At 40.5% G+C, this 25,921-nt stretch overlaps 1 protein-coding gene across 1 annotated transcript in view; it reads right to left on the bottom strand.

The window, feature by feature from the left end:
- Window positions 1-3,730: 3,730 nt before the first annotated feature.
- Window positions 3,731-25,921, bottom strand: part of TMEM200A (transmembrane protein 200A) — a 57,170-nt gene continuing 34,979 nt past the window's right edge. Inside the window, exon 2 of the mRNA XM_075035714.1 lies at window positions 3,731-6,908. Coding sequence (XP_074891815.1) covers window positions 5,417-6,892 — 1,476 coding nt within the window. The 5' untranslated portion in view covers window positions 6,893-6,908 and the 3' untranslated portion in view covers window positions 3,731-5,416. The remainder of the gene's footprint in view (window positions 6,909-25,921) is intronic.

Below are 25,921 nucleotides of genomic sequence, written 5' to 3'. Positions count from 1 at the left end.
TTAAAAGTGAAAAAACATGTAATTAGAGGCCAAAACAAATACAGTATTGCCTACAAAGGAGGAACCTATTCTGAGAACAAAAAGATCTAAGTGCTAAACCAGTTGTACAGTGAATCACAGGATAACTCTGAGCAACTAGAGTGATTAATTGCTTCAAAAATATGAAAAGCAAACATCCAGAAACATCAATACATTTACAACAGATATCAGGTTATTCCTGGTACATTTTTTTAATAGGAGAGCAGTTGGCTGTTGCAATGAAATTAAAGTGCTGATAAGAATTTCCAGCTGATAAGGGAAATATATTTATTGGCAAGTCATAATTAATCTGCAGTAGTTTGCAAAAACAATATTATTAGACCGAAGGGCTTAGTGGGATTCAGAAATGGATTAGATGTTTCTGTGAATGCCATCCTGAATAATTACACTAGCTGGAATAAAAACTGATAAGGGACAACAATGGTTTTATGATTCTTCCTATGGAAAATTCACAGTGATTGTAAATTACTCTCCTCTAAAGCATTATGTACCTGAATTAGGACCAAGACAACAGATTATACACACAACTTTTTGTTTAATACTGTGGGTTCTTACATTTCAATTTCAACAAACTATTCTAAAATAAAAGTATTGTAACTATCAGATTTCCATTCTTTACAAGGCTCAGGGTTGTAATTCTGGTAACTGTCAGACAAGTAATACTATTAAAAACTGGGCTTTACAGAATGCATAAAATACTCCAGTGAGGTTAATTTGAAATATTGAGTCCTAAAATACAAAACAATTCAACATCACCATACATAGAACATTGATGAAAGAGTTAATAAATGTGATCTGAAAGTTAAACATGTGATAGGTGTGATAACTGCAATTAATTTGCCCCTGAGTTTAATTTGAAAAGGTTTAAACAAAGGGCATGAACTTGCCCTTGAGTAGCTAAATCATACTAATTAATGCACTCCTACATTTTAATAGACCATTTATTCCATTTGCATTCTCATATATACATGCACACAATCTTGCTAAAAGATTTCCCCTTGCTCATCATAATGCTGTATTTGGCAGGAAAATTAACAAAAAAACGTAGTGCTGGGAAGATGAAGGCAGAAGTTCCTGAAAGGGTCAGAAAAAGACTCACAGAAAGAACAAACTTAGGAGCGTAAGACTAAAGCTATCCAGGAACTCTACAAGCTGCCTGAAAAGCTTTTCAGAGAGAAAACTGCTGCTGTAGCCTAAAACTATTTCCCAAATTTCGCTCAGCAAAAACTAAAGGACTAGTAATACTCTACTTTTATGGATAAGTAAAATCACCTCTAGGTCTGAGAAAGGCACTCTGATACGGTTGCAAAAAAATTATTTAGCTGTCTAATATATGAAGCGGGACAGATGTAGATGCCTACCTCCAAAACTGGCAGCTTTGAAAATTCTGCTCAGTTACAATGTTAAATTTCACTTCCTTTCAAACCCAGACTGGTGGTGCCAGCTCGCCTTTCCATCCTTTACACAGCCCAAGCTTTAGAGCAGCCATCAGGATGCATAACACCACGCCAACGTCCTGCTGCTGCTGAGAAAACCCATGCCTTCCCACCCACCAAGCCCTGCGCAACTGAGCAGCTGGAGTATTTGCCAGTCCCTCCTGCTGGACTCCGCGCTGCTTTGCCTGGAAGGGTTAGGTTCATCGGTCACAGGCAGAGTAAACAGCACTTCCTGGGGGAGCAGTTAAAATATCCACCTGGCAAGAATCCAGTCCCTGTTTCAAGGATTTTATCCAGTGACCATTTCATGTACAATGTAGAAGCAATCCTGGAGGAGACAATGTAACCCAGCATTTCTGCTGTCACAGCAGAGCCATGCTCTTTATTTCCTGATGAAACTTGCCCAGTAAATGAGCAGAGTGAAACAGCTTTGCCCAGGAGGGAGGGACAGACCTTAACATCAGTCTAATCCATAGGCAGTGATTAAGATCCTTACCTGAGAGGTAGAAAATGTATTTTTTTAAATAGTCTTAGGCAGAGGAAGGAGCAAACTTATTGCTTGCACGATCTAAATTATTTCTTTCTGGAGTTATTACATCCAAAGGATGCAGTACCGTAATATTTCCTCTGGCTAGACACGAGGTTTAGCTTTTTATTCCATGAAAAGGCTTGTGGTGTAGTTATACAATTATTTTCTCTGAAGAGCAACTCATCGTGGGCTGCACACAGTATTGATAACGGAAATGGAATTTAAAAAAAAAAAGTCTGTGAACTGGATCAGCAACAGATTGAATATATTTATGCCCTAAAGATGCAATTCAAGACATGCTCTTGTCTTCACCAGTTCCTTATCTGCCATCTGTACATGGCTCCCATTTTGGCCACTGTAAGGTTCCTAACTCTTCCCACATATTGCAAAGCATACAGACATCTTTGCCCTACTGCAGTTTCTGACTCCTATATGTGAAGACTAGTGTTCAGGCCTTTTGAACATCTACAAGTTTTCCTAACTTGAGCTTAAGTTGGAACTACCAAAGGAGTATGGAAGGATACAAGGTCCTACATTACCCTTGAGGGAGGGGATCCTTCCCCTCTGGAAGGCACTGGTGATGCCACACCTGGAGTGCTGGGTCCAGTTCCGCGCTCCTCAGTGCAAGAGAGACATGGACATACTGGAGGCAGACCTGCGAAGGGCCACAATGGTGGTGGACTGGAGCATCTCTCCTATGATGAATGGCTGAGAGAACTGGGACTGTTTAACCTAGAGAAGAAAAGGCTCAGGTGGATCTTATTGATGTGTATAAATACCTGAAGGGAGGGTGCAAAAAAGAAGGAACTATGCTCTGAGAAGACGCCAGTGCCCAATGGCAAGACCAGAGGCAATGGGCACAAACTGAAACACAGGAGGTCCCGCTTGAACATCAGGTAACACTCTTTTACTGTGAGGGTGACCAAGTGCTGGCACAGGCTGCCCAGGGAGGTTTGTGGAGTCTCCATCCTTGGAGATATTCAGAAGCTGTCTGGACTCGGTCCTGGCCAACTGGCTCTAGGTGGCCCTGCTCGAGCAGGGGGGTTGGACCAGAGGACCTCTGGAGGTCCCTTTCCACCTCAACTGTCCCATGATTATCTGAATGAAATATTCCATTTTGGGGTAATTCAGGAGTATTTCTGTAGTTGGTCTGTCAACCACAGTGTTTCTTTGTATGGTGCTATTTTGATTTCTTGCTTTAAGTCAGTAGCTTTACCTTGGTCTCCCAAGTGGGTAAATTTTTGCAAAGTGAGTACATTTTTCAGTACCAGGTATCTATGTTAAAATTAAAAGCTCACGCCCTGCTATACTTAGAAAAGGACCAGTATTCCCACATATGATGGTACCCAAAAAACCAGTCTTTTAAGCTATGATTTAATGTAGCTATTAAGGAAATAAAAGCTTACACCGCTCATGTCTTTAATAGTGTTTTCCATTTTTATAAGAATACTTACTGCCAAACTAAAAAGAACAGGATGTTCTTTTTATACAAAATTTCCTTATATCAAAACCACTTTGAATACATTTCACATTACATGGAAGAAAAAATATTCAGCCTTTACATGTGTAGGGATGTCGCTGAAATCAATTTGTCATAGCGAAATATCTAGTGGCAGGCTAATATTAATATAGTAAGTGCAACTTTATATACAAAGTTATGATACCTAATTATACTTTGATATGGAAGATTTGAGATCATAAAGAAAAACAGGTCTTACAATGGATATATGTAGATAGACATTTTATTTTATTTCAAAAAATAGCAAATGTCTTAAGAACACAAACCAGAAAGTTATTAAAAGCTTCATAGCAAAATATTTAGCCAACTCTGTTACAATATATAGGCTTGAGGTTCTAACAGTTAACACTATGCCTCAATTCACTGAGCAAGTAATGCTCCTGATACATAAACATCGCGCAGTTGAAATATGGAGCTGAATATTAAAGAAAAGCGGGTATTTTTATCTTTGATCTTTCATAATCAAAGTAATTGAAGAACAATGACATCTGAACAGGTTTGATTCTTTTTGGGAAAAGCCATCAAAAGTAATTCCTGAGTAATTAGGTTAAGTGAATATATCAAGACCGACCAATTAAGACCAACATCCTGTTAGATGAGCCTTGCAGCTTGAACTGACATTCTCTAGCGTGGCTGTCATGGCAGGATCATGGCCTAAATACCTCAATGAAATACGTGAAAACCTGCTGGTATGCACATTCAAATTCTCATTTTCTTTAGCAATAGCCTACAACTGTCAACTGTGAAGCTTGCTTTGCTAAGAAAAACATTGTTTTAAATGTCACTTCCTTTTGCAAAATCTTGTAATGCAAACTGCCACAGCTAAGCCTCCAGTGAACCATCACACCAATAATTATGTGAAATATATAAATCAAAATTTAGGCAAGGGGCTTTCATACTATGTTAGTATACATATTGAATTGTATGCTTTGTATCAGTATTTTGAACACAGAGATCTAGTTATTTAGCTTCTTGCTATTGTAATGAGAGGCAATATATTCATTTTCCATTATTCTCCTCAGATGCATGTCACAATATCATCTTATTATACACCATGTTTCTAAAATCCTGTTGGCATTCATCATGTTCCTAAGATTTTAATTGAATCTGTGTATTTTCATTTTAAAACTGCTGCCAATCAAAGTGGTTTAGAGAACTAATCCCAGAAGAATTTTCAGATTTCTTACTTTATATATGTTTTCCTAGAATTACAGGATTAAGTAACAATGGATGTAGAAAGATTATTGTACAAAGCATAGTTAATAATTCACAACACTGGTATTCAACTCGACCAATTACAATGAATTCACAAAAATGGTTTTAATTATACCCACTCTTTTCTATCCACCCACCCCAACATGTAAACAAGTTCCTCACAATGACAATGGCAAGACATCAGTTACCGAGATGTACTGTGTGTGAAAGACAACACCTAGGATAAAGGCCTGAATTTGACAATTCCAGTATGTGCTCCTGCTTGCTTCCCGTTCTAGACCACAAGCACCGTTTTTTGACTCTTGCAGTCATTAAATAAACAGAACTCACAGGTAAATGGAGCTTTTTTTCCTAATGCAGGCTTCTGGACTCAAATTGATAAAAAGTAACATGCTTAAATGGAACAAAAGAAGTAATGACTTGGGAAAAATTGGAATCAGTCATACCAAAACTCTGAGCAATGATAATGTACAGTATTGCAGCTGTATGTTACTAAGACAAAAAACTCTTGGCATTGCAAAGATGAAGATCTCTGTTCACACAAGCCAATTTTATTGGGCTATTAAGCATTTGGTTAAAAACAGGCTTGTACTAGTCTCACTGAAAAGGAAACACTTGTCAAAATGTTTGGTTTTTTTAAAAATACCATATGACATCTTCTAAATTGCAATTTAAATATTAAAATCTTGTTTCAGAAGTTCCTCGCTTCAGGTTGTTACTCAAAAACTCATCATGTTCAAAACTCAAATTATTATGAGATCTTGATATCATAAGAAGCTTTTCCTTATTAGTAAAGTCTTTCTTGACTGCTGCTTGTGGCACAAGTAACCTATCCATTGGGTCCTCCTTGTTTTCTAGTTTCATATACCCTTTACTGTTGCTCCGATCCAGTCTGGGCCAGCTGGGGTGTTTCCTTTGTTCAGCTTGGACAGTGAGCGTAGACGGACCCCTGTCCAAGTCCAGGGACTTTGAATGTGAAGACAGAAGATGCAAAGATGTGTTGGACCCAAACTGTTTCCTGGCAGCGCCAGGGGATAAAAGCTTTCCTGTGCTTGGTCCGAGAGTCATAGAAGATTTGAACTGATCAGATGGAGTGTCCACAAATGAATTGTGTCGCGGCAGCATGGTAGCAGTCGGTCTGTAGGATTCATTAGTATCAGTTAGTGGAATGGCCAGAGAATCCATCGACAGATTTCTAGACCGACTCCTAGTGATCTCTGAGTCCTCAGTTATGTTGTCTATACTGGGCTCATCAATAACACAGTTATTCAGTTTAATTACTGGCAGTGTGAAAGCACTAATGGAAGATGATACAATGGATTTTGTTTCACACTTCATAGAGCTAGTGGTTTTGTCATCTGAAGCCTTGCTGGAGTGAGGGTAAAGTCCAAAGAGTGAACCAGATTGCTCAGTCAGCAGAGGTGGCAGGAGGCTACCAGTGGTCCTATCTTCATTTAGGGTAATCTCACCTTCCTCAGCAGAACTATCCATTCTAAAATTACTCTTGAAGCCAGAGAAAGGTGCAACCGTGTTCGCAGCCAGCCGCGATGCACATGAGCTCCCGCTGTGCCTGAGTTCTCCTTCCCCCAACAAGCCAGTGAAGGCACCACTCAGCTGCTTTTGTTCCTTAATCCTCAGGGTGTGGATGTCTATTACAGTGGAGTATATGTCTCTCATGTGTATGATTTTTGTTTCCTTGTCACGGTTTTCATGCAGAATGGCATTTGCACAAATAAAAATAAAGATTCCAATGCCCATAGTAAAAGGGCCCAGCATTTTCATCTTATCTGAGTGCACATGCTGTTCAAAGAAACGAAGTAAAATGCTTCCTTGGCTTCTCAGGACCTGGGTTTCATTTACAGCTAGATTATCTTCAGATCCTAAAAGCTGTTCCTTTTGGGGCCAGTATCCAAGGATGGCCATTGCAATTCCAAAGAATGCGATAAGCACTCCCAAAACAAGGAAGAATCCTGATGGAGAATAGAGACGGATTTTGCCCCTGACAATTACTACATCTGCCCTGGGCCGGCGTTTAACTGGTTTCTTCTCCTCAGAAGCTGGTGCTGTGGCAAGATTTACATGTTGCTGAGATCTGGCAGAGTCTTGCCTTTTTAAGGCAGCCAGTCCTGTTATGACTCCTCCGGTTGCTATCATAGTTCTATATTGTGTCCTGGAAAAACAAACAAACAAACAAACAAGAGCAGAAATATTGAGGCAAGCAAAGATTGTGTCTCCAAATATAAAGAGCACTTTGGTATTCTGTAGGTATTTCTTGGTAATCAAAATATTCATGACTTTAAAAAAGCTACTATATCTTAATCCAGTTATGACATAGTAGCAGTTTTGAGATTCACATAGCATGTTAAAAACATTTTGAAAAGTCTTTTATCACTGTAAACATAGGTAATAAATCTTCCATCAGTGATACAGACAGTAGCACAAAGCTAGTGCTCTTAGTGGTGATATATCAGGATTAAAGATGAAAATATTCAGAAGTCTTACCAGATGACTTATCTCTGGACTGGTCTGCAGCAAAGTCACTAATGTATTATTACCTTGTATGCGTTTTAGATAATTTTAGCACTTTAGCTAGTAGTTCTTTTAAAAACTTCTATGACACACAATGACTATGAATACATCTTTCCTTATAGATTTCAGCATATATTAATACATATTTATTCCATCATTTAAAGAAGCTTTTAAGCCTATTCAGATCAGCCAAGTCTCAACTACAGAATAATTTTTGCCTTTCCTAATAAAGCTGATCCTCTTTTATGCATACCTAGATCTTTTTTTCTCCCCTTCTTGGTTCCTCATTTACCAGATAAGAAATCTTCATGAATTTCAAGTTCATCAATTCAAAGCTTTATCATTTTATGAGGAAATTTTTTCATTTTAGACTTACTTTCATACCTGGCTGTCTATTACATGAGAAACATTAAGCAGCATGGGTTTAAAAAGAGAAAGCCATGTTTGATAGTTTTTTATGAGTAAGAGTAACAAATAAAACAACACAGTTCAGGATAATTGTATTTTATTTTAAAAGCCACCTTATAATCAGGCTCAAAAATAGTTTCTGAGCTTAAGTAATGAATATTAGAATGAATACTAGATAATATTATGGAGTAAAATTAAGATGCTCTAAGCCAGGTATGAAAAAATTATGTTCTCTTTGGTGGCCTTACTAGGCTCAGAGATAAAGAAAGACTGACAGTCTGTTGCAGAGGAAAGGGCTCCATGTCAAAGCTGGGGATGGTTTCACAAGCAGACAAAGCTAAAGTTGGACTGGGTGAATACTGTGAAAGGCTGAAAAGCAGAGGCAAAGCAAACTGATGACTGCTTGCAATTTACAGGCAGTAATTCTCATCAGATCTCTTAAAATATTTATTTTTTTAAAAAATCTTAGCAGTGCACTCATAAAAAAAAAAAGATTAGATCTACCATGGTATGAGAAACAGACTCTATATTTGGACACTATCATAGGTTTCCACCACCGCAAGCAGGAGTCACATTAAGTATATCTACAAAAAGAAATCAGTCCAACCCACCAATTATGAATTCGATTATGAAATTAATAGGGAATTTGAGATAGGTGGCCAAGTGGAAGGACTAACTCAGAAAAAAAAAGTATCCAGTGTTCATTATTATCTGTTCAGCAGCATTCAGATGACAGACAGAAAGAGCAGCAACCTGAACTTCCTCCCTGCACCATCATTATTAAAGGACAGAGCACTTCCTCTCTCTCTGTGAGAAACCTTTTCTTTACAAAGGAAAGACCTGAAAAAAGGCCTAGGGGGCTAAGTACACAGCATTTTCCAAATTTCTGAAAGAGAAATTCATAGCATTATTCCAAAAATCTCAGAAATTTCACTTGTAGTGTCAGGTTTCATGTTCCTAATCTCTCTGGAAATTCTCACCCTTTGCAATTCACTTCCATTTTTATGCTATCTGGGCAATTTCAATAGTTCAATGCCAACTAATTTCTTGAATGCTTCATAAAAAGCTGGGTTTTTTAATGTAACAATTTAAAAATTTCAATTTAAAAATGATAACTTAATTTTTTTAAAAAATTATAATTTAAAAATCCAACAATTTAAAAATGATAACATTTCAGGGGAACATGTTGCTCCTCTGTTCACTATACCTGTATCAGAACTTGGGCGCAGGGGAGAGAAAGTCTGGCTGCAACAAGATACAAACATATTTTACACATAGAAAGAGTCTCTCCTATTTCTTGAGTTCACAGAATTTTGATCACTTCTGCATCTAATAAAATCAATAGTATTAACAGACATATTGGTATGAGATAATTTCACTTCATGCTGACAGCTTTTCAGAAACCAATTACAATGAAGTACGTATTAAGATGGAAAATTTTCTTAGAAAGTATTATATTTAGAATAAAGTGACACTGTAGATACATTCGATTTATTCTGCAAATCTGTTTAGTTTCACCACATAACAGCCATAATGAGTGCCAGTTACAAATGCTGCTTCTCTTATTTAACTTAGTACAGCGCTTACATTTAGTTTCACCCTGAAGTCTGCATTCAAACTTCTGAACAAGCTAAGACTAAGAAGACTTTGACTCAGAGGTGAATAAAGATTACACTAAGAGCTCAGACAGCATCTCTTTGGAAGCACTGTGAATGACACAGGTTGGCTCTAAAACGAATCAAATAATGGTAAAATGGATGTGGAATACAGAACAAAAAGGAAGGGACAGGTCTGTAACTGATTTTATAAAACACAACCATCTTGCTGATACAAAAGCACCACTGCTGCCAGGCTCCTTCTGAAGAACAAATGTTGAGTGACTCTCTAACCTTGTAGCTGCTCTGTTTGTTTCACCTTCAGGGAGAACATCAGGTCCAAAGACCTGGACACCTTAGGGTTCTAATCTTGAAAGAAGCAGTGGCCCAGATTTACCTCTACATTTAGCTTTGGTTTGCACTGCACTGTTACAGAATGGCCCTGACACCAGCCCCGTCAGCCACTCAAAGACCACCCCAGAAAAGCCTGTTGGTAGAGATCCTGTAAAGCAGCTCCTGCTCGCTCTCCCTCTTGCTCTCTCTCTGCATTGTTTGCACAGAGGAGAATGACTCAGGCTCTTGATGCTTCAGTTCTCATCTCTTCAATGGCCATCAGCAAGATGTACTTCACCTTTCATCCAGGCTGTAGGCTAAGGCCAGTCCTCTGCATCTGGCAGGCTTTCTAGGAGATGCCTTAAAAAACCCCAGCAGCAAATGGAGTAACAGGTTGTTATGTGCCCTTTAGCACAAAGAAAGTACGGACCCCTCAGCAGATACTACTGGTAGTTATCTCAGGTGTCTATAGACTCAGTACGGCCTGCAGAGCGCCATGCGGCAAGGACAGAGAAATGGAGATGAAGGGAAAGACCTGGATAACTGTGGTGGGATGCCAGGAGCCCACCAAAGCAGCTCTATCACTCCCCCATCCTCAGCTGGACAGGGGAGAGAAAATGCAACAAAGGGCTCATGGGTCAAGATAAGGACAGGGAGAGATCACTCACCAATTACCGTCACAGACAAAACAGACTCAACTTGGGGAAATAAGCTTAATTTATTTATTACCAATCAAATCAGAGTAGGATAATGACAAATAAAACCAAATCTTAAAACACCTTCCCCCCCACCCCACCCTTCATCCTGGGCTTAACCTTACTTCTGATTTTCTCTACTTACCCCCACCTCCCAGCAGTGCAGGAGGATGGGGAATGGGGGTTGGGGTGAGTTCATCACATGTTGTCTCTGCTGCTCCTTCCTCCTCAGGGGCAGGATTCCTCACACTCTTCCCCTGCTCCAGCATGGGGTCCCTCCCATGGGAGACAGTCCTCCATAAACTTCTCCAATGTGGGTCCTTCCCACAGGCTGCAGCTCTTCACACACTGCTCCAGTGTGGGTCCCTTCCACAGGCTGCAGTCCTTCAGGCACAGACTGCTCCAGTGTGGGTCCCCCACGGGGTCACAAGTTCTGGCAGAAAACCTGCTCCAGCGTGGGCTCCTCTCTCCACAGATCCACAGGTCCTGCCAGGAGCCTGCTCCAGCAGGGTCACAGCCTCCTTTGGGCATCCCCTGCTCTGGCGTGGGGTCCTCCACAGGCTGCAGATGGCTATCTGCTCCACTGTGGACCTCCATGGGCTGCAAGGGGACAGCCTGCCTCACCATGGTCTTCCCCATGGGCTGCTCTGCTCCGGTGCCTGGAGCACCTCCTCCCCCTCTTTCTTCACTGACCTGGGGGTCTACAGGGTTGTCTCCCTCACACATTCTCACTCCTCTCCTCCGGCTGCAGTTGCGCAGCAACTTTTTCCCCTTAAGTATGTTCTCCCAGAGGCACTACCACCGTCGCTGATGGGCTCGGCCTTGGCCAGCAGTGAGACCATCTTGGAGCGGGCTGGCACTGGCTCCGTCTGACACAGGGGAAGCTTCTAGCAGCTTCTCACTGAAGCCACTCGTGTAGCCCCCCTCCCTAGCTACCAAAACCTTGCCATGCAAACCCAATACAATAACACCTGCAAAAGTATGGGTGGGTAAGGAGCCATGAGAGGGGCTGCAGCCCACCTAAAAAACCAGAATAGTAGAGCCAGAGGAATAAATTCATGCAAGAAAGGTTTGCAGACATGATGCAAAATGGGTAATGATAAAAGAAGTGTCACCCTGGGATGTGGAGTGACATCTGTTTTTTCCTTACATTACACTGGTTATGCAAGCCAGGGCTGCCAGAGAGGCTGGAAGGGATTCTCTTTTATCACCTTTCCATATGGGGAAGGGTTGCTCAGATGCTCAAGGAAAGGCTGTCATAAATGAAACTTAAGAAAGAGGATAAAAACAGCTTTCATAAAACAGTTTGTTGTGATTAGACTTGCATTCACCAAGCAAAGAATGAAGTATTTTCCTAACCAAGTCAGGTCAAACAACTCGAATCAACAAAGAAACGGTAGATTCACTCTGTGATACAAAGATAAGGCATAGGTGAATTACCATAGACAAATGGTACTTCAGCACAAGTGGACGAGGATCGCTCTTTTCTGCCAGTACATCAGGCTATCACTGATCAGAGAGATATACAGTGTGTATATGCCGCTAGCATTACCCAGACCTGACTTTGCCAGCCTAGAGTAAGGAAGGGAGGCAGGAGGCAGGTGACCTGGGGACTCACTAGAGCAGCTGCAGAGCACAGAGCAACTTGAACAGCCTGGACACCTCCACAGGGAGGCATGGCAGGTAAGAGGAGTGACTCAGACTCCTTCTGAAGCTAGAACTGTCTACACAAGTAATACCCAGTTATCCTTTGGAAGCTAAGCAAATGACAAAATGGGTGGGATAGGATTTCATGGGATTTGAGCCCAGTTGACTCACTGATTGATTATCCCAGATATAAGAGATGTGTCAACTGCAAGAACCTATTACAGACTGCACATTTCTGTTTTAACAGCAACTGAGGCAAGAGCTGCTATTTAGATAATGGCTCTAATGCTAAGCAGCCTAAGAAAATCTGAAAGATGTGTGTGCACAGATTCAATGGAAGGAATTGCCTTCATAGCATGTTCTAGTGGCTCCAGCTAACTTCTTCTGGTTCCACAAACTATAAAAAACTATTTATTTCTCTCTTTTACCTAAGAGGCCACCACCTTAATACCCCTCTTTCCTCCCTAATGACTTAACTGTACTGCTGGTAACTAACTTTTTTTCAGAGATGGTCTAACTATTAAAAATCTAATTAATCTCTCAGCAATTGTTCTCAACTTGTAGTAAGCTTTAAACCTTGGGGCTTCTATTTTAGGTGCCTGAAAGCTTATCTAATTTTTTCAACTATTTTGGTATTATAAAAATTATTACTTCTACCTACAACTTAGTCTTTTGAATAAATACATAGTCATTTGAATTATACTGAGATCTTACACTTAATTTTAAATGTATACTAGCAGCAAAGATGGGAAGCAAACTAAAGAATACTAAAATTGTATTTCTTTAATATTATTTGTTTTATTCCAGATACATTTCAGTGTACCTTACCACTTATAATCTTTTTTGTTTGCATAAATATTTCTCTTTTTCTCATTTACTCTTTGAAAAATGATTGAAACTTAATTATGTGAAATTATCAGAACTGTACATACTATTTCCCTGTAGTTTAACTTTACATAAAACTTTCTGAAAAGTACAGCTCTTGTGTTTCAGCGAAGAACTAAACATCACTGCAGTAAGAGGTAGTGTGTGACAGAACCTGATTTATATTACCATAGCATTTCCTATCTTACTGTTTCAGCTGATTAGGAAATTAATCTCCCATTAGTACTTGATTCATTATGATTTAAGTGGCTCAATTTCAAATTTTAACAAGAGGACAAATTTTATCATCAAGGAAGGTTTCTTTTACCTTTGATAAACCTAGAGTCCTAGAAATGAAGGAGGTATGTGAGAAACTGTTTACTCATAAAATATTTCTGATAATCAAGAATGCAAATGATAAAGTAACAAGAGAACTGATAACATAACCGAGTAAACAAATCAATATTAAGCTGTATTTAACACATCTACACTTTCCTCCTGATGTACAATATGTACATATCAATGTTATCTATGCATAGAGGTTGTCATCTAGTACAATCTGTTCTATTTCAAAGGTAAAAATATGCAACTTTATAGGCCCAAAGGGATTAATCATTCTGGTAGAGATAATACAGCAGCAGCCAAACATAGGGTAGTTCCACAAGAAGCAGAGAAAATCATCTCAAATTACATTTTTGTTTAACAAGCAGCCCCCTCCAAGTGCCTAGCACACCAATGGGACTACCTTATGATGCATCTCTTTCCTTATAACCATATCTCAAAAAATGACCTGATTGAACAGGTTAAACAAAAAAAGCAAGCAAGCAAAGCACATCTTTTGTATTGATGATTATGAGGTATTTTAAGTGTACTTTAATTGACAATAGGTGAGAAGAAAGCACACGAAATGTGGTATTAAAAATCTTCATAACCTCAGCTGGGATTTTAAAGTCATGCTAGCAAAAGCCAAGGATAGGAAATTGCATGCCTATCTAAAACATTAAAGCTTTGAAATTTCCAGCTGAAACAAGGGATAAGCTTAGGGACTAATCATGTTCTTTTAACCTCCTAGTTGCCAGTCAGAGTACGGAAGCAGGCCAAATCGTGCAAGCAGTTTCACAGCATAAAAAGGAAAAGGCAAGCTGCACATGGGTCAAGCCATGCAATAGTACCAGGGTGTCCAAGTGGTGCTCCCCAGGGCCCAGTATTGGGGCCAGCTCTGTTTAATATCTTTATCAATGATCTGCATGAGGGGATCGAGTGCACCCTCAGCAAGTTTGCAGACAACACCAAGCTGGGTGGCAGGGTTGATCTGTTCGAGGGTAGGAGGGCTCTACAGAGAGATCTAGACAGGTTGGATCAATGGGCCGAGGCCAATTGTATGGGGTTCAACAAGGCCAAGTGCCAGGTCCTGCACTTGGGTCACAACAACCCCATGCAACTCTACAGGCTTGGGGAAGAGTGGCTGGAAAGCTGCCCAAGAAGGCCAACAGCATCCTGGCCTGCATCAGAAATAGTGTGGCCAGCAGGACTAGGGAAGTGATTGTCCCCCTGTACTCGGCACTGGTGAGGCCGCACCTCGAGTGCTGTGTTCAGTTTTGGGCCCCTCACTACAGGAAAGACAGTGAGGTGCTGGAGCGTGTCCAGAGAAGGGCAACGAAGCTGGTGAAGGGTCTAGAGCACAAGTCTTATGAGGAGCGGCTGAGGGAACTGGGGTTGTTTAGCCTGGAGAAAAGGAGGCTGAGGGGAGACCTTATCGCGCTCTACAACTACCTGAAAGGAGGTTGTAGTGAGGTGGGGGTCGGTCTCTTCTCCCAAGCAACAAATGATAGAACAAGAGGAAATGGCCTCAAGCTGCACCAGGGAAGGTTTAGATTGGATATTGGGAAAAATTTCTTTACTGAAAGGGTTGTCAGGTATTGGAACAGGCTGCCCGGGGAAGTGGTTGAGTCACCATCCCTGGAGGTATTCAAAAAGCGAGTGGATGGGGTACTTCAGGACATGGTTTAGTGGGCATGGTTGATGGTTGGACTCGATGATCTTGAAGGTCTTTTCCAACCTAAGTGATTCTATGATTCTAAGTGATGGCAACAGACAGAAGGTCCACTGCAAAGATTAAAAGCTGAGGTTCCCTGCATATTGGTAGACCATGCAGCTGTATCAAATGGTCTATATTTGCTTTACAATACTACATGTTAAATAGTAAAATCTTTGCACTCGTAATTGGAAAATAAAAGCTTGTTATTAAGGACATGTCAAAATCTGCTCGGAAGTTTGAAGTCCGACAGTGATCCATTGATTTAAAAAATCTAGATCTGGCAGCAGTCTTCAAATCTGCACTGTACTGATCCAAGCACAGCTCCCTGGGCAGCCTGCCCCACTGCCCCATAGGGAGAGAGTTAGTTTCTCCCTATATCCAGTCTGAACCTCTCCTGGTGCAACTTGTGTCTGTTGTCCCATGTCCTAACACCGTGTGGCACTGTGAAGAGCCTGGTTCTGTCTTCTTGGATCACACCCCTGTAGGTACTGCGGGTCTGTTGTTAGGTCCTCCCAGAGCCGTCTCTTCTCCAGGGCTGAACCAGCCCCGCTTGCTCAGTCTGTTCACAGGGCAAGAGCTTTAGCCCCCAACCTCCCTGGGTGCCCCACATTGAACTTGCTCCAGTCTGCAAATGTCTTGCTTCACATTTTATTAATGTGAAATTCCTTGTTTGAAATCACCTGGGATTTTATTTGGCTCGAAACTAACTTGAAATGATCAACCAATAGCTATGGAATTTGAACTAAAAATTACAAATGCAGAGATATTGATAAATATAATTGTAAGCTAAGTGAGGATGCCTGTTACCCAGATTCAGGGAATGCCGTAACTGCATTCTTTAAAACAAAACAAAATCCCTTTTGAATGCCTTCATCACTTACAGTGTTTGCCATATACATTAATTATTTCAACTATTATGCTAAGGTTAAAAGTAAGGTGAACACCCAGCAATACAGCACAAAGATGAATGCCTGAACTGCTTATCCTCTTTGCTATTATTTCTTCTTCAGCCTGATCCTTTCAGTAGGTCATATATTGTAATTCTGTGCAAAATCAGCAACATTCAATATTGGCAGCATTACACAGAGATCGTTAAACACTCACAAAAGCACAGAGCACACATCAAAGAGAGAAAGAAGGAACCTGAGTTTCTATATTTTGCTTTCAAGACGCTGCTCTATGACTTGGCCTAGATTTGGTCTATAAGCTTTTGCCTGGCCCAGTTGCACACACTTTTAAATTTCTTCCATACTCAACTACATCTCCTGGCATGCTGTGGTAAATCAGGTGTGAATCTACAGAAGTTCATGGATTTTACCAATGTAAAACTCATGTAACATGAGGTTGGCACCAGGTCTCTTATGTCTAGAACAGCTTCCAAGTCATCATACACCGAACCAAACATGTTCTCAGGCCACAAAACACCTGTCTCATGCAGCGTAAACCCACCTGCCCCACCATCATCACGTGTGATGTCCCAAATTCCCAGCTGTCCTGCTCTCTGTAGCTGTACCAGCTTAGCTCAGGTCCTAGATGACAGACTGAAGAAACACAAGCTCTCAGGCACTGGAAGTATTTGTTTGTGGAATGCCTACTGTTATCTGTATTCACTGTATTAAATTGTCAATAAATTGAGAGCTGTAAATTGTTTTCAGAAGAAAGCACCGATAACTTCTTTACTTAAGCACAGAAATTTTCACTTCTTATGCACAGATACATCATGTCCTGTTCCAAAATACATTACAGAACTACAACAAAAAACAAGAGAGTGCTAAAAAAAGACTGGGGAAACAAAAATGGGAAGAAGCTTTATCAGATTTGAAGCAAAGGTGTTTAATAGGTGATTGACTAATAAAGTTTTTTTCATTTTCTTCCCAGAAGAAAAAAATAGAATATGCACACAGGAAAATAAAAGCTGGATATACTAGGCTTTACTTTTGCTTTTATTTGCTTGCATTCTCCAGTTTGTCTGTGTTTTTCTACCAAAAAAACCCTAGGGTTTTTTTAGCCTAAATTGAGTAAGGTGATAACTGTCCTTTATGACTAAAGTGACAAAATCTGTTTCTAAGCTATTTTAGTACTTTAGTTTGCGTAAATCCATTTTCTAGTGAAAATCAGTACTACAAATGGAAGCAGATATTGGCTATTTAGCCAAATATTCATAATTATTTTAGACACATTTGTCCATTCACATTATTAGTGTTCATATTCAGTAATTAGAAAAGATCCTGGGTTATCTATGCTTCCAGGTGAAATAAGTAGACTATTTTAAATCTTTTATGCCATGCAATCTGCTTTCAGTATAAACAGGAAGTAAAGTTTTTTATTGAAAATAATCACTTTATGAGTACAATCTAATTTAAAATGTGTAAAAGAAGCATGTGGATCTTTATGCATTTATTCCAGTTTGCCTTTTTTTCAGTTTTCACCTTTTAGACATTACAAAGAATAAAAAGAAGGAGCTTCTTTTAGAAGTAAGAAAGTTAAAATTGTGAGATAATACTATAGCCCAGCAATCCTAGAACTGAAATCCAAAATGCACAGAACTAAGGGGAATTCTGAAGCAAGCTCACACAACAAAGATCAGAGTATTGATCAGCTATCAACCACAAGTCATGAAACAAATTTTATAAAGGTCTCTAGATGTTTCCAAAAGACTGAATGTGTAAAAGCAGAGTAAAGAGGTATGTTCTCTGTCATCTACTGCAAAGGAAAGGCACGACTAAACACTCCAGGGCTCAGCGTGCCAGATAAATTCAGTTTCCTAACAAAAACCAAACATCAACCAAGACTGAAAATGTTAGGAAAAAATCTTCATTTACAAGCACTAGTATTGCTGGTTCTTCAGTTCTTATGCACAAAATTTTGAATAAAACAATGGCAGGCACTTGGTGTGGAGGTATATAAGCACAAACAATGCTGGAGTGCTTTGGCTACCGTTTACACTCACATCATCTAGCTTAACTAGCAATCTGTTACTTGATTTAGTCAGAGGCGAAATCTCCAGCCTAGACACACACTTAATGTAGGCAGTGACCAGCTGTCATGAGACCAAACAAATGTCCTTATCTGCACTACATGCTCAGTTAATCATGTTAATTAGCAGGTTCTAACAACTGTAATTTCCCACTGTATACAAGTCCGATGATTGTAAGATCAAATAGTATCAGGAACAAAACGAAGTAGGTATTTCAAAGAAGGCTTAAGTAATATACATATTAGATATGAATCAAATCTATTTGCTCCACAACTAAGATGACTAAGCAAAGCTTTCCCTCTGACCTAGAAAATACTTCTATAAAATGAACAAACTCAAAGGAGTAGGAGTTAGCATTCTCTGTTTACCATCAGAGACCTAGAACCAATTTTTCAAACACACTCAAAGAATGTAAGAGCTTAACTCTGAAAAGTACTTAAGTATTGTATTGGTTTTGTGTGGCAAGGTTTTGGTAGCAGGAGGGTTACAGGGGTGGCTTCTGTAAGAATAGCTGCTGGAAGCTTCCCCTGTGTTCGAGAGAGCCTGTACCAGCCGGCTCTAAGACGGACCCGCCACCGGCCAAGGCCAAGCCCATCAGCGATAGTGGCAACGCCTCTGTGATAACACTTTTAAGAAGGAAAAAAACGTTGGGACAGGGAGAAACAGCCGCCGGAGAGAGGAGTGAGAACATGTAAGAGAAACAACTCTGCAGGCACCAAGGTCAGTGAAGAAAGAGGGGGAGGAGGTGCTCCAGGTGCCGGAGCAGAGATTCCCCTGCAGCCCGTGGTGAAGACCCTGGTGAGGCAGGCTGTCCCCCTGCAGTCCAGGGAGGTCCACGGTGGAGCAGATCTCCACCTGCAGCCCGTGGAGGACCCCATGCCAGAGCAGGTGGGTTCCCGAAGGAGGCTGTGACCCTGTGGGAACCCCACACTGGAGCAGGCTCCTGGCAGGACCTGCGGATCTGTGGAGAGAGGAGCCCACAGAGCAGGTTTTCTGGCAGGACTTGTGACCCTGTGGGGGACCCACACTGGAGCAGTCTGTGCCTGAAGGACTGCACACCGTGGAAAGGACCCATGCTGGAGCAGTTCATGAAGAACTGCAGCCCATGGGAATGGCCCACATTGGAGAAGTTCATGGAGGACTGTCTCCCGTGGGTGGGACCCCACGCTGGAGCAGGGGAAGAGTGTGATGAGCCCTCACCCTGAGGAGGTGAAGCTGCAGAAAATAACGTGTGATGACTGTGAACCCCATCCCTGTCCCCCTGTGCCACTGGGGGGGCTTGGTAGAGAAATCCGGGAGTGAAGTTGCGCCCGGGAAGAAGTGAGGGGTGGAGGGAAGGTGTTCTGAGATGTGGTTTTATTTCTCATTACCTTACTCTGGTTGATTTGTAATAGATTGAGTTAATTTTCCCAAATTGAGTCTGTTTTGCCCGTGACAGTAATTACTGAATGATCTCTCCTGTCCTTATCTCGACCCGCAAGCTTTTTTGTTATATTTTTCTCTCCCCTGTCCAGCTGAGGATGGGGGAGTGATAGAACGGCTTTGGTGGGCACCTGGCGTCCAGCCAGGGTTAACCCATCACAAGTATCTACACTGTGTAGTTGTATTTGAAAGTCTCAGTGCATGACAGAGGACCTAAAAAGATGTTAAGTGCCCAACTTAGCAGAACTTAAGGACCTAGGACCAAAAAGAAACTGTGAAAGCCACAAACTTAACCCTGCTACCTGTCCGTTAACGTTGGCAGCATAGTTTTAAATTAGTGGCCAAGACACTTGCCTGGACAGTGGGGTGTCCTGGGTGCCAGGCCCCTCCACCAGCCCGAGACTTTTTTCTGTGTCATTAGAAAAGTCCACACAAGGGGTCTTTGGAACAAGAACTGGAATTTGGGTTCCCTGAGTGTCCCAGCCACAACATGAGAGTGTTTATATGGCCAACAGGAACAGCTGCTTCAGCACAGCTGTGGCCCTATATTATCATTATGCTCATCTGGTCTGTCATTGCCTTCTGAAATCTGCTTTGATGACTATGACCTGAGGAAGACTAAAAAAACATGGGTCAGCATTAGGACATCTTTTACACTGAAGACCTTTGTGCGCGTTAACTTACCCTGCCAAGAAGCAAGACAAATCAGCCCCTCCTAAGGTCTCTGTTGCTGTAACTAGCAAGGTCACAGTATCTTTCACATGTAATGACAGTTCCAGCATCTCTACCCTAACTTTCAGTGACTCAGGCAGACTCTCAGATAGTTAGAAAATAATTATATTCATCCACAGGGGCAAAAAAATCAGTGTATGAGGTTTAGGTCATTCTATGTTGGCAAACCAATTAGGCCATTGTTATATCATAGCTATTATTAGCACATTAATAATGGAATGAAAATTTTCTTGGGTCTCAGGAATCCCACAAAATAAGTAAACTGATTAGTGTGATGCTATTCTCAATATGTCAACAATAGTTTCAAATGCTAGATACAAAAAAGGGATAGTCAAGCACTATTTCATAGAGAATGGAAAGCATAGTTCGAAAATACTTTTGGTATCCCACAGTCAAACTATTTTGCCCATTAATGGATGTCACAGAAATAAATTATTATTAAATTAACAGTAAAACTCAACCATCATCTTCAACTGCAGACTAGAATGATCTAGCCAGACATCCACATGGGGGCATCAGAAGAACCTATAAGCATCCACACTGCTACTCTGCTTGTTGACCAGTAAAGACAAGTTACAAAGTACACATAAAAGCAGCAGTTTCAAGACACAAATTAATATTTCACAGGTATAGAACAACAGAAATGTCAATATGAAGGCTTAAGATAATTCCCATTATGTAAATTATCCCTTAGAAACAAATTCTTCTGTACTTTTAATCAATTCCATTAGTACTTGCGTGATAATAACCACTCTCTTTGTGCTGTAACACCCAAAACTAAGGATACTGTAAACAGAAAGAACCCACAGGGAGCCGAGTAACCTGTGAGTAGTGAGATGCTAAGAGAAAGACATGCTGAAATACTGTGGGTCACATTTACAGAATTGTATCTTAAGCTTTGGTAGCAGAATTCATTTGTGCAGATACATGATTTGCTTAGTAAATCCCTTTTTCTTTTACCATGAACAATCTGTGAACAGCATTGGGAGTTAAAACCAAACAATTCCTTGGTAGTACATAAAGTAAGGCCAGTTAAATAGAGCAGAAGAACTGCCACCTCCTTGTTTCTACTTGGTTCCAGAATGCTCAGGTGCTGTTCACACAGGAGCCTTCACATCTACCACAAAACTTTCTTTTGTGACCATTAAAAGGTCTGTCTCCCTCAGCTCAGATACCTACGCTCCATCCTGTTGCCCTATGTTTCAGATACACACAGCTTTTCCACAGGACCAAGGCCTCTGAAATATGGCAGAGTTGCTGTTACTGCATTTTGCATCTATCAATCAGCATATGGCTTTCCTGCTATTTTGCAGAAAACCAGCTCCATCCAGTTGTTCCAGTTAGACTGAGTCCCTAATAGAGAGTTTGTGGAACAGTAGGCTGCCAGGCCTGAGAAAAATGAGAATATTCCTAACACATGAGGAATGATAAATGGCACTGCTAGCTGAAGTGTGGTGCCCTAGTTAAAGACCTATTAATGGATGCATTGCCGACAGCATGCTAGCTTATCTAGTGTACTGTGGAACTGCAATGCTCTCCATTCATAAAGTCTATACATCTGTGTTTTAACATACTTGAGCTACCCTGTGTAATTTAAAACATGATCTCAGTTGACCCATATGATCAAGACAGATGTCAACACTGACTGATACTAGGTAACATTTTAATTTTAGCAGGAGATGTCAACTTTTACTAGCATGTATTATAGTTTGCAATTTATTCACAAACGACTTGCAGTAAATTTTTTTTAGCTCCTCAAGGTCCTCACATTGCTATCGCTACATCATCTTACGCTATTAATATTTTACTTACTTTTCTTTAGCCTGGATGTGGTCACTGTTAATTACAAAGATAAATATCAGTTTATTTTAATGAATATCGTCCTTACACAAAGCCAGCATAATGTTCAGAATCAAGCACTTATACGTAGGCACGTTTATACTAAAATGAATGCATGACCAAAGTTATTTGAGGCACCTTGTTAAAAAACTGTTGGTTGATCTGTGATGCAATGATAGACAGCATAAAGAACTAAGATGATTTCAATAACAAGTTAAAAGTCAAGAAGACAAAAAATATATAGTCAAGTTTTTCCAGTTAGTGTAAAATTTACATTTATGTCCTATGGCTTTAGGGTCTTCTCAGCTTATCACAGAGCGTTTGTAGGTAACAGTCAATCTGGTATGTCTAAATCTTTAGCCCTATTTCTGAATGCATTGCTGAGGAGAAAAGAAGTGAAGGTCAGTAAAACTCAGCAGACTACTGAGTACCAACAGATACAGTAAGGGTTAGGGTTTTTTTCTTTTAAGAAACTACTGCAAAATTACCAGCCCTGTGTAAGAAAAGCAGGATGAAGAAACGGGGAGAGGGAGATGAGTTGAAAATATAGTTACAGATTGAGCAGCAGGAAGCTGCCAGCAGTCCACCATAAAGTTTTCAGTTCAGAGTGTAGGGGAAGGAGTGAAATACAGTGTCACCAGTTAATTATTTTTTCAGTAGAAGGCTAGCAATGTGTTACCAAATTACTTGAAATAGATTTATTTAGACAGCTAAAGCAACAAGCAAAAACAAAATTAAAATTATTGACACATAATTTAAGGTATTCACTAAAATTCGTAGAAACTATACAGAATACTTTTTAACAAATGTTTATTTATGATTCCTCTTTTCTCACAGTTGTGTTTAAAGGTCACCATTCAATGCTTGTTCCTCCTAGTGGAAAGACAGCAGCAACGCCAATGTAAGTATGGAATAAGAGGCAACTGACATTAAAATGCAACAGACATTTTGGAACAGTTGGGACTATCCCGACTAGTGCAGTTAACACCAAGCAGAGCATGCCTGAAGTGTAACCAGTCTCTAGTTTTGTGAGATACTGGACTAACAGGTCAGTTCTGAAGATAGGTGCTAAGTTAGCTCTTTCACTTCCTTGTGGAAGCCTTCAGGGCTTTGATTCTGCAGAAAAGGCTCTTCCTAGAAAACCATGGGTAAATGGTTAGACAGCTGGATTAGTATATATATATATATATATATATACACACATGAGTTCAAGTTCATTACAGGACTAAAATGTGAATAAAGTAATTACAACTTGTTCAAGGCAATGAAAGTACTGCAGCAATGCCACAGTAAGCCAGATACATGAGAAAGTAAAAGGAGAACCCTTATTTTTTTCTAAAAATGTGCTCAAGAATTAGCAGAGCAAATATTAGAAGGAAAAAGTTCTGTACAACATGAACTGAGCTTGACATTTGAAATAGTGGCTGATAGAGCTGCAAACATTGAGGACCACCCAGAGTGAATAAAGAGGTAGAGGAGCACACAGAGAGATGAACCAGATCATGCAACTATGTGCAAACAGCCTGGAATGTCAGAGATCGAATGTAATTTAACCAAGGCAAATGCCAAAAAAATGAAGATAACAAATGAGAACACACTAGGAGGCAAGGAAAAAATCAAATCAACAAAGAGACCTACGCAAGCGATGAAAAAACATGACAGATGAGAATGAAACCAAAAGGGAAGGTAAAAGAAGCATCTGGTTATGAGAACTGTTTGATTTGTAGGAAATGTGTAGGGTCTGTGGGAGTTAACTAGTCAGATACACTTGCAGCTGCTGGCAGATTTGGAAGCTGACGTCATCCTCTAGGTTCAGCTGCAGGGTAAGATTTTACAGAGCAAGAACCTCCTTTTCCTTTCACATCACACTGCTGCTTTTCCTCTACAGGAAGGTCAACCATCACCTGCCCAGAGGCTGAAACGACCACTTCACAGGTGTTTCATTTAGGCTTCTCATTCACTATTCAGTTTTCCTTATCCTAGAGCATCACTAAGATACCAACAAGAAACAAGAAAACTTGCTGCGGTCCTCACAGAAGTCATGGACTGCTCTACGCTCATTCAGTATAGCCAGCTAGCACAGCCACCATCGGACAGAGAAGTATGCACTACTCTGAGCGGTTCATAAGCCCCTAAGCCTCAGACACTTAACGCCAGCTGGCTCCCTTGGAAATGTGCCTGCATTGCCCTGGTACACGCGTGAGACTTCTCACGCTGCCTTGACATCCCAGGGTGTGGTTCTAAGCAAGGCACATCCCAATGGAGAGCGTTCCGAATATCAGCCGATTCTGATGCTTCTGCCTTTCAAATAACTGTGAACTTGAGGTTTAACACAAGCCTTCTACAATTTTTCATGGCTGAGTTGCTGAGTGGGTAAAAGAATGGGTCAGAACAGAGGGCACTTGCAACATCTCTGCTGTAGCCCTTGAAAGCTAAATTCAGAAAAGAAAGATCCAAAGATAAGATGCCTACTCATTATTAGAAATATAATTTCTGTACTATCAGAAAATAGGATAGATCATGTTGGTATTTTGTTGTTGTTCTTGTTGGAAAATTTCTATTTGTTGTAATGTTTTATTCAGGATCTTTGAAAGACTTCTGGCCAGCTGCAGGTTGCAACCATGAATACCCCCAGCATTTCAGATAGGCTGAAAGCTGTGTTTAGATTTTTCACTTGACAGTCCATCCATACAGTTCCAAGTCACATTTTCCAAGCCATGGAGAGATGCTTGTATAGTAGACCTCTATTATATGCTTAGTGATAACACATGGCAGCCTTTCTGTGCCACTTACACAGAAGGAGCCTTCCATATACCTAGGAATAGTCAGTGACAATGGGTTCCTAAGGGCTGTTACTACATGCCTTCGTCATAACAGGAGCACAACATTCAGCTCATCACAGCCAGACATGCTGAAAGCAGGGACACAGTATTAGGATCTTAGGGCTCGATATTTGTCTTCTTTATTTAAGCTGACTTAAATCCCCAAACAGAAACCCAGCTGTGCACTCTTTTCATAACTTTTCAGTTCATATGTAGATCCACAAATCTAGTCTGAAAACTCCACATCTGAGAAGCAAAAAAATGACCCATTTATTTTACAGGAAGCTTATGTGTGTACATTATATGGAGCCAGGGCAGAACCATAGCAGACTGTGAAACAAGAAAAACCCAGATGAGTCAGTCTGCTTTGGGACCAGTGGGACAGATTCCTAAATAATCCCTAAATTAGCCTGGAAAGAATTATTGCTTCTCCAGCTCATAGGTCTTACTAAACAAGACTCTTTTGCATGCAGTCTACATACAGAACCTTTCTTGATGAAATATTCTCACTTATACTAAAATCATTACAGAAATGTCAGTAAATAGTGCTAGTGTTAATGACATCATCACCTCCTGATGCCATAAATATCATCCCATGTGATCCTGCTCACAGAGGATCAGCATGTGTAAGGATATGCTAATTTTCTTTCCATCTGAGGTATGACATAGACCACGTAATTCCTAGAGCAGGACCATGATGTCACATAAACCGCTTTCAGAACTGCTCAGACATTCATGTCACTCTAAATGCCTCAAGTCCTGTGAGCTCTGAGAGGTGGCCAAAAATTGAGACACCAATGTGCCATCTTTTTCTAGCTTGGAAACTCGCAATCTGTGCATGATGCAGCACCTTACTCCTTCCCTGTTCCCTTCTACTTGTCTTACTCATGAATAAACATAGTGACACCTGTCCTTGGTGAGTGCCATACAGTCCTAATTGCATTACTCCACTGTGTAGTACTTGTTCGGAAAAAGCATTACTGAAGAACATTGATGAAGTGCAGCACAGCCAACAGAGTATTTCTATGAAACCTTCAATTTTCCAGCACTTCCTGATTATCTTCTGATTTGAGCTGTGTGACCCAGCTGAGCATTAACATTGATTTTTGAATTTAATTACAGACACTCTGGCTTGGAGAGCTGTGACATGCTGAAATTCAATTGAATTGGGCTTGCCCTGGCCTCCTCCTAATACACACTGTGCTGATTAATCCAGTCCTGTTCTGATTTTCTGCAGTGCAGGCTACATTTATCTGTTCCCATTACTTCACAACGAATGCTG

This window comes from Buteo buteo, chromosome 9, assembly GCF_964188355.1.
Source record: "Buteo buteo chromosome 9, bButBut1.hap1.1, whole genome shotgun sequence".
Lineage (NCBI taxonomy): Eukaryota > Metazoa > Chordata > Aves > Accipitriformes > Accipitridae > Buteo > Buteo buteo.
This window is presented reverse-complemented; position numbering and strand designations above follow the sequence as displayed.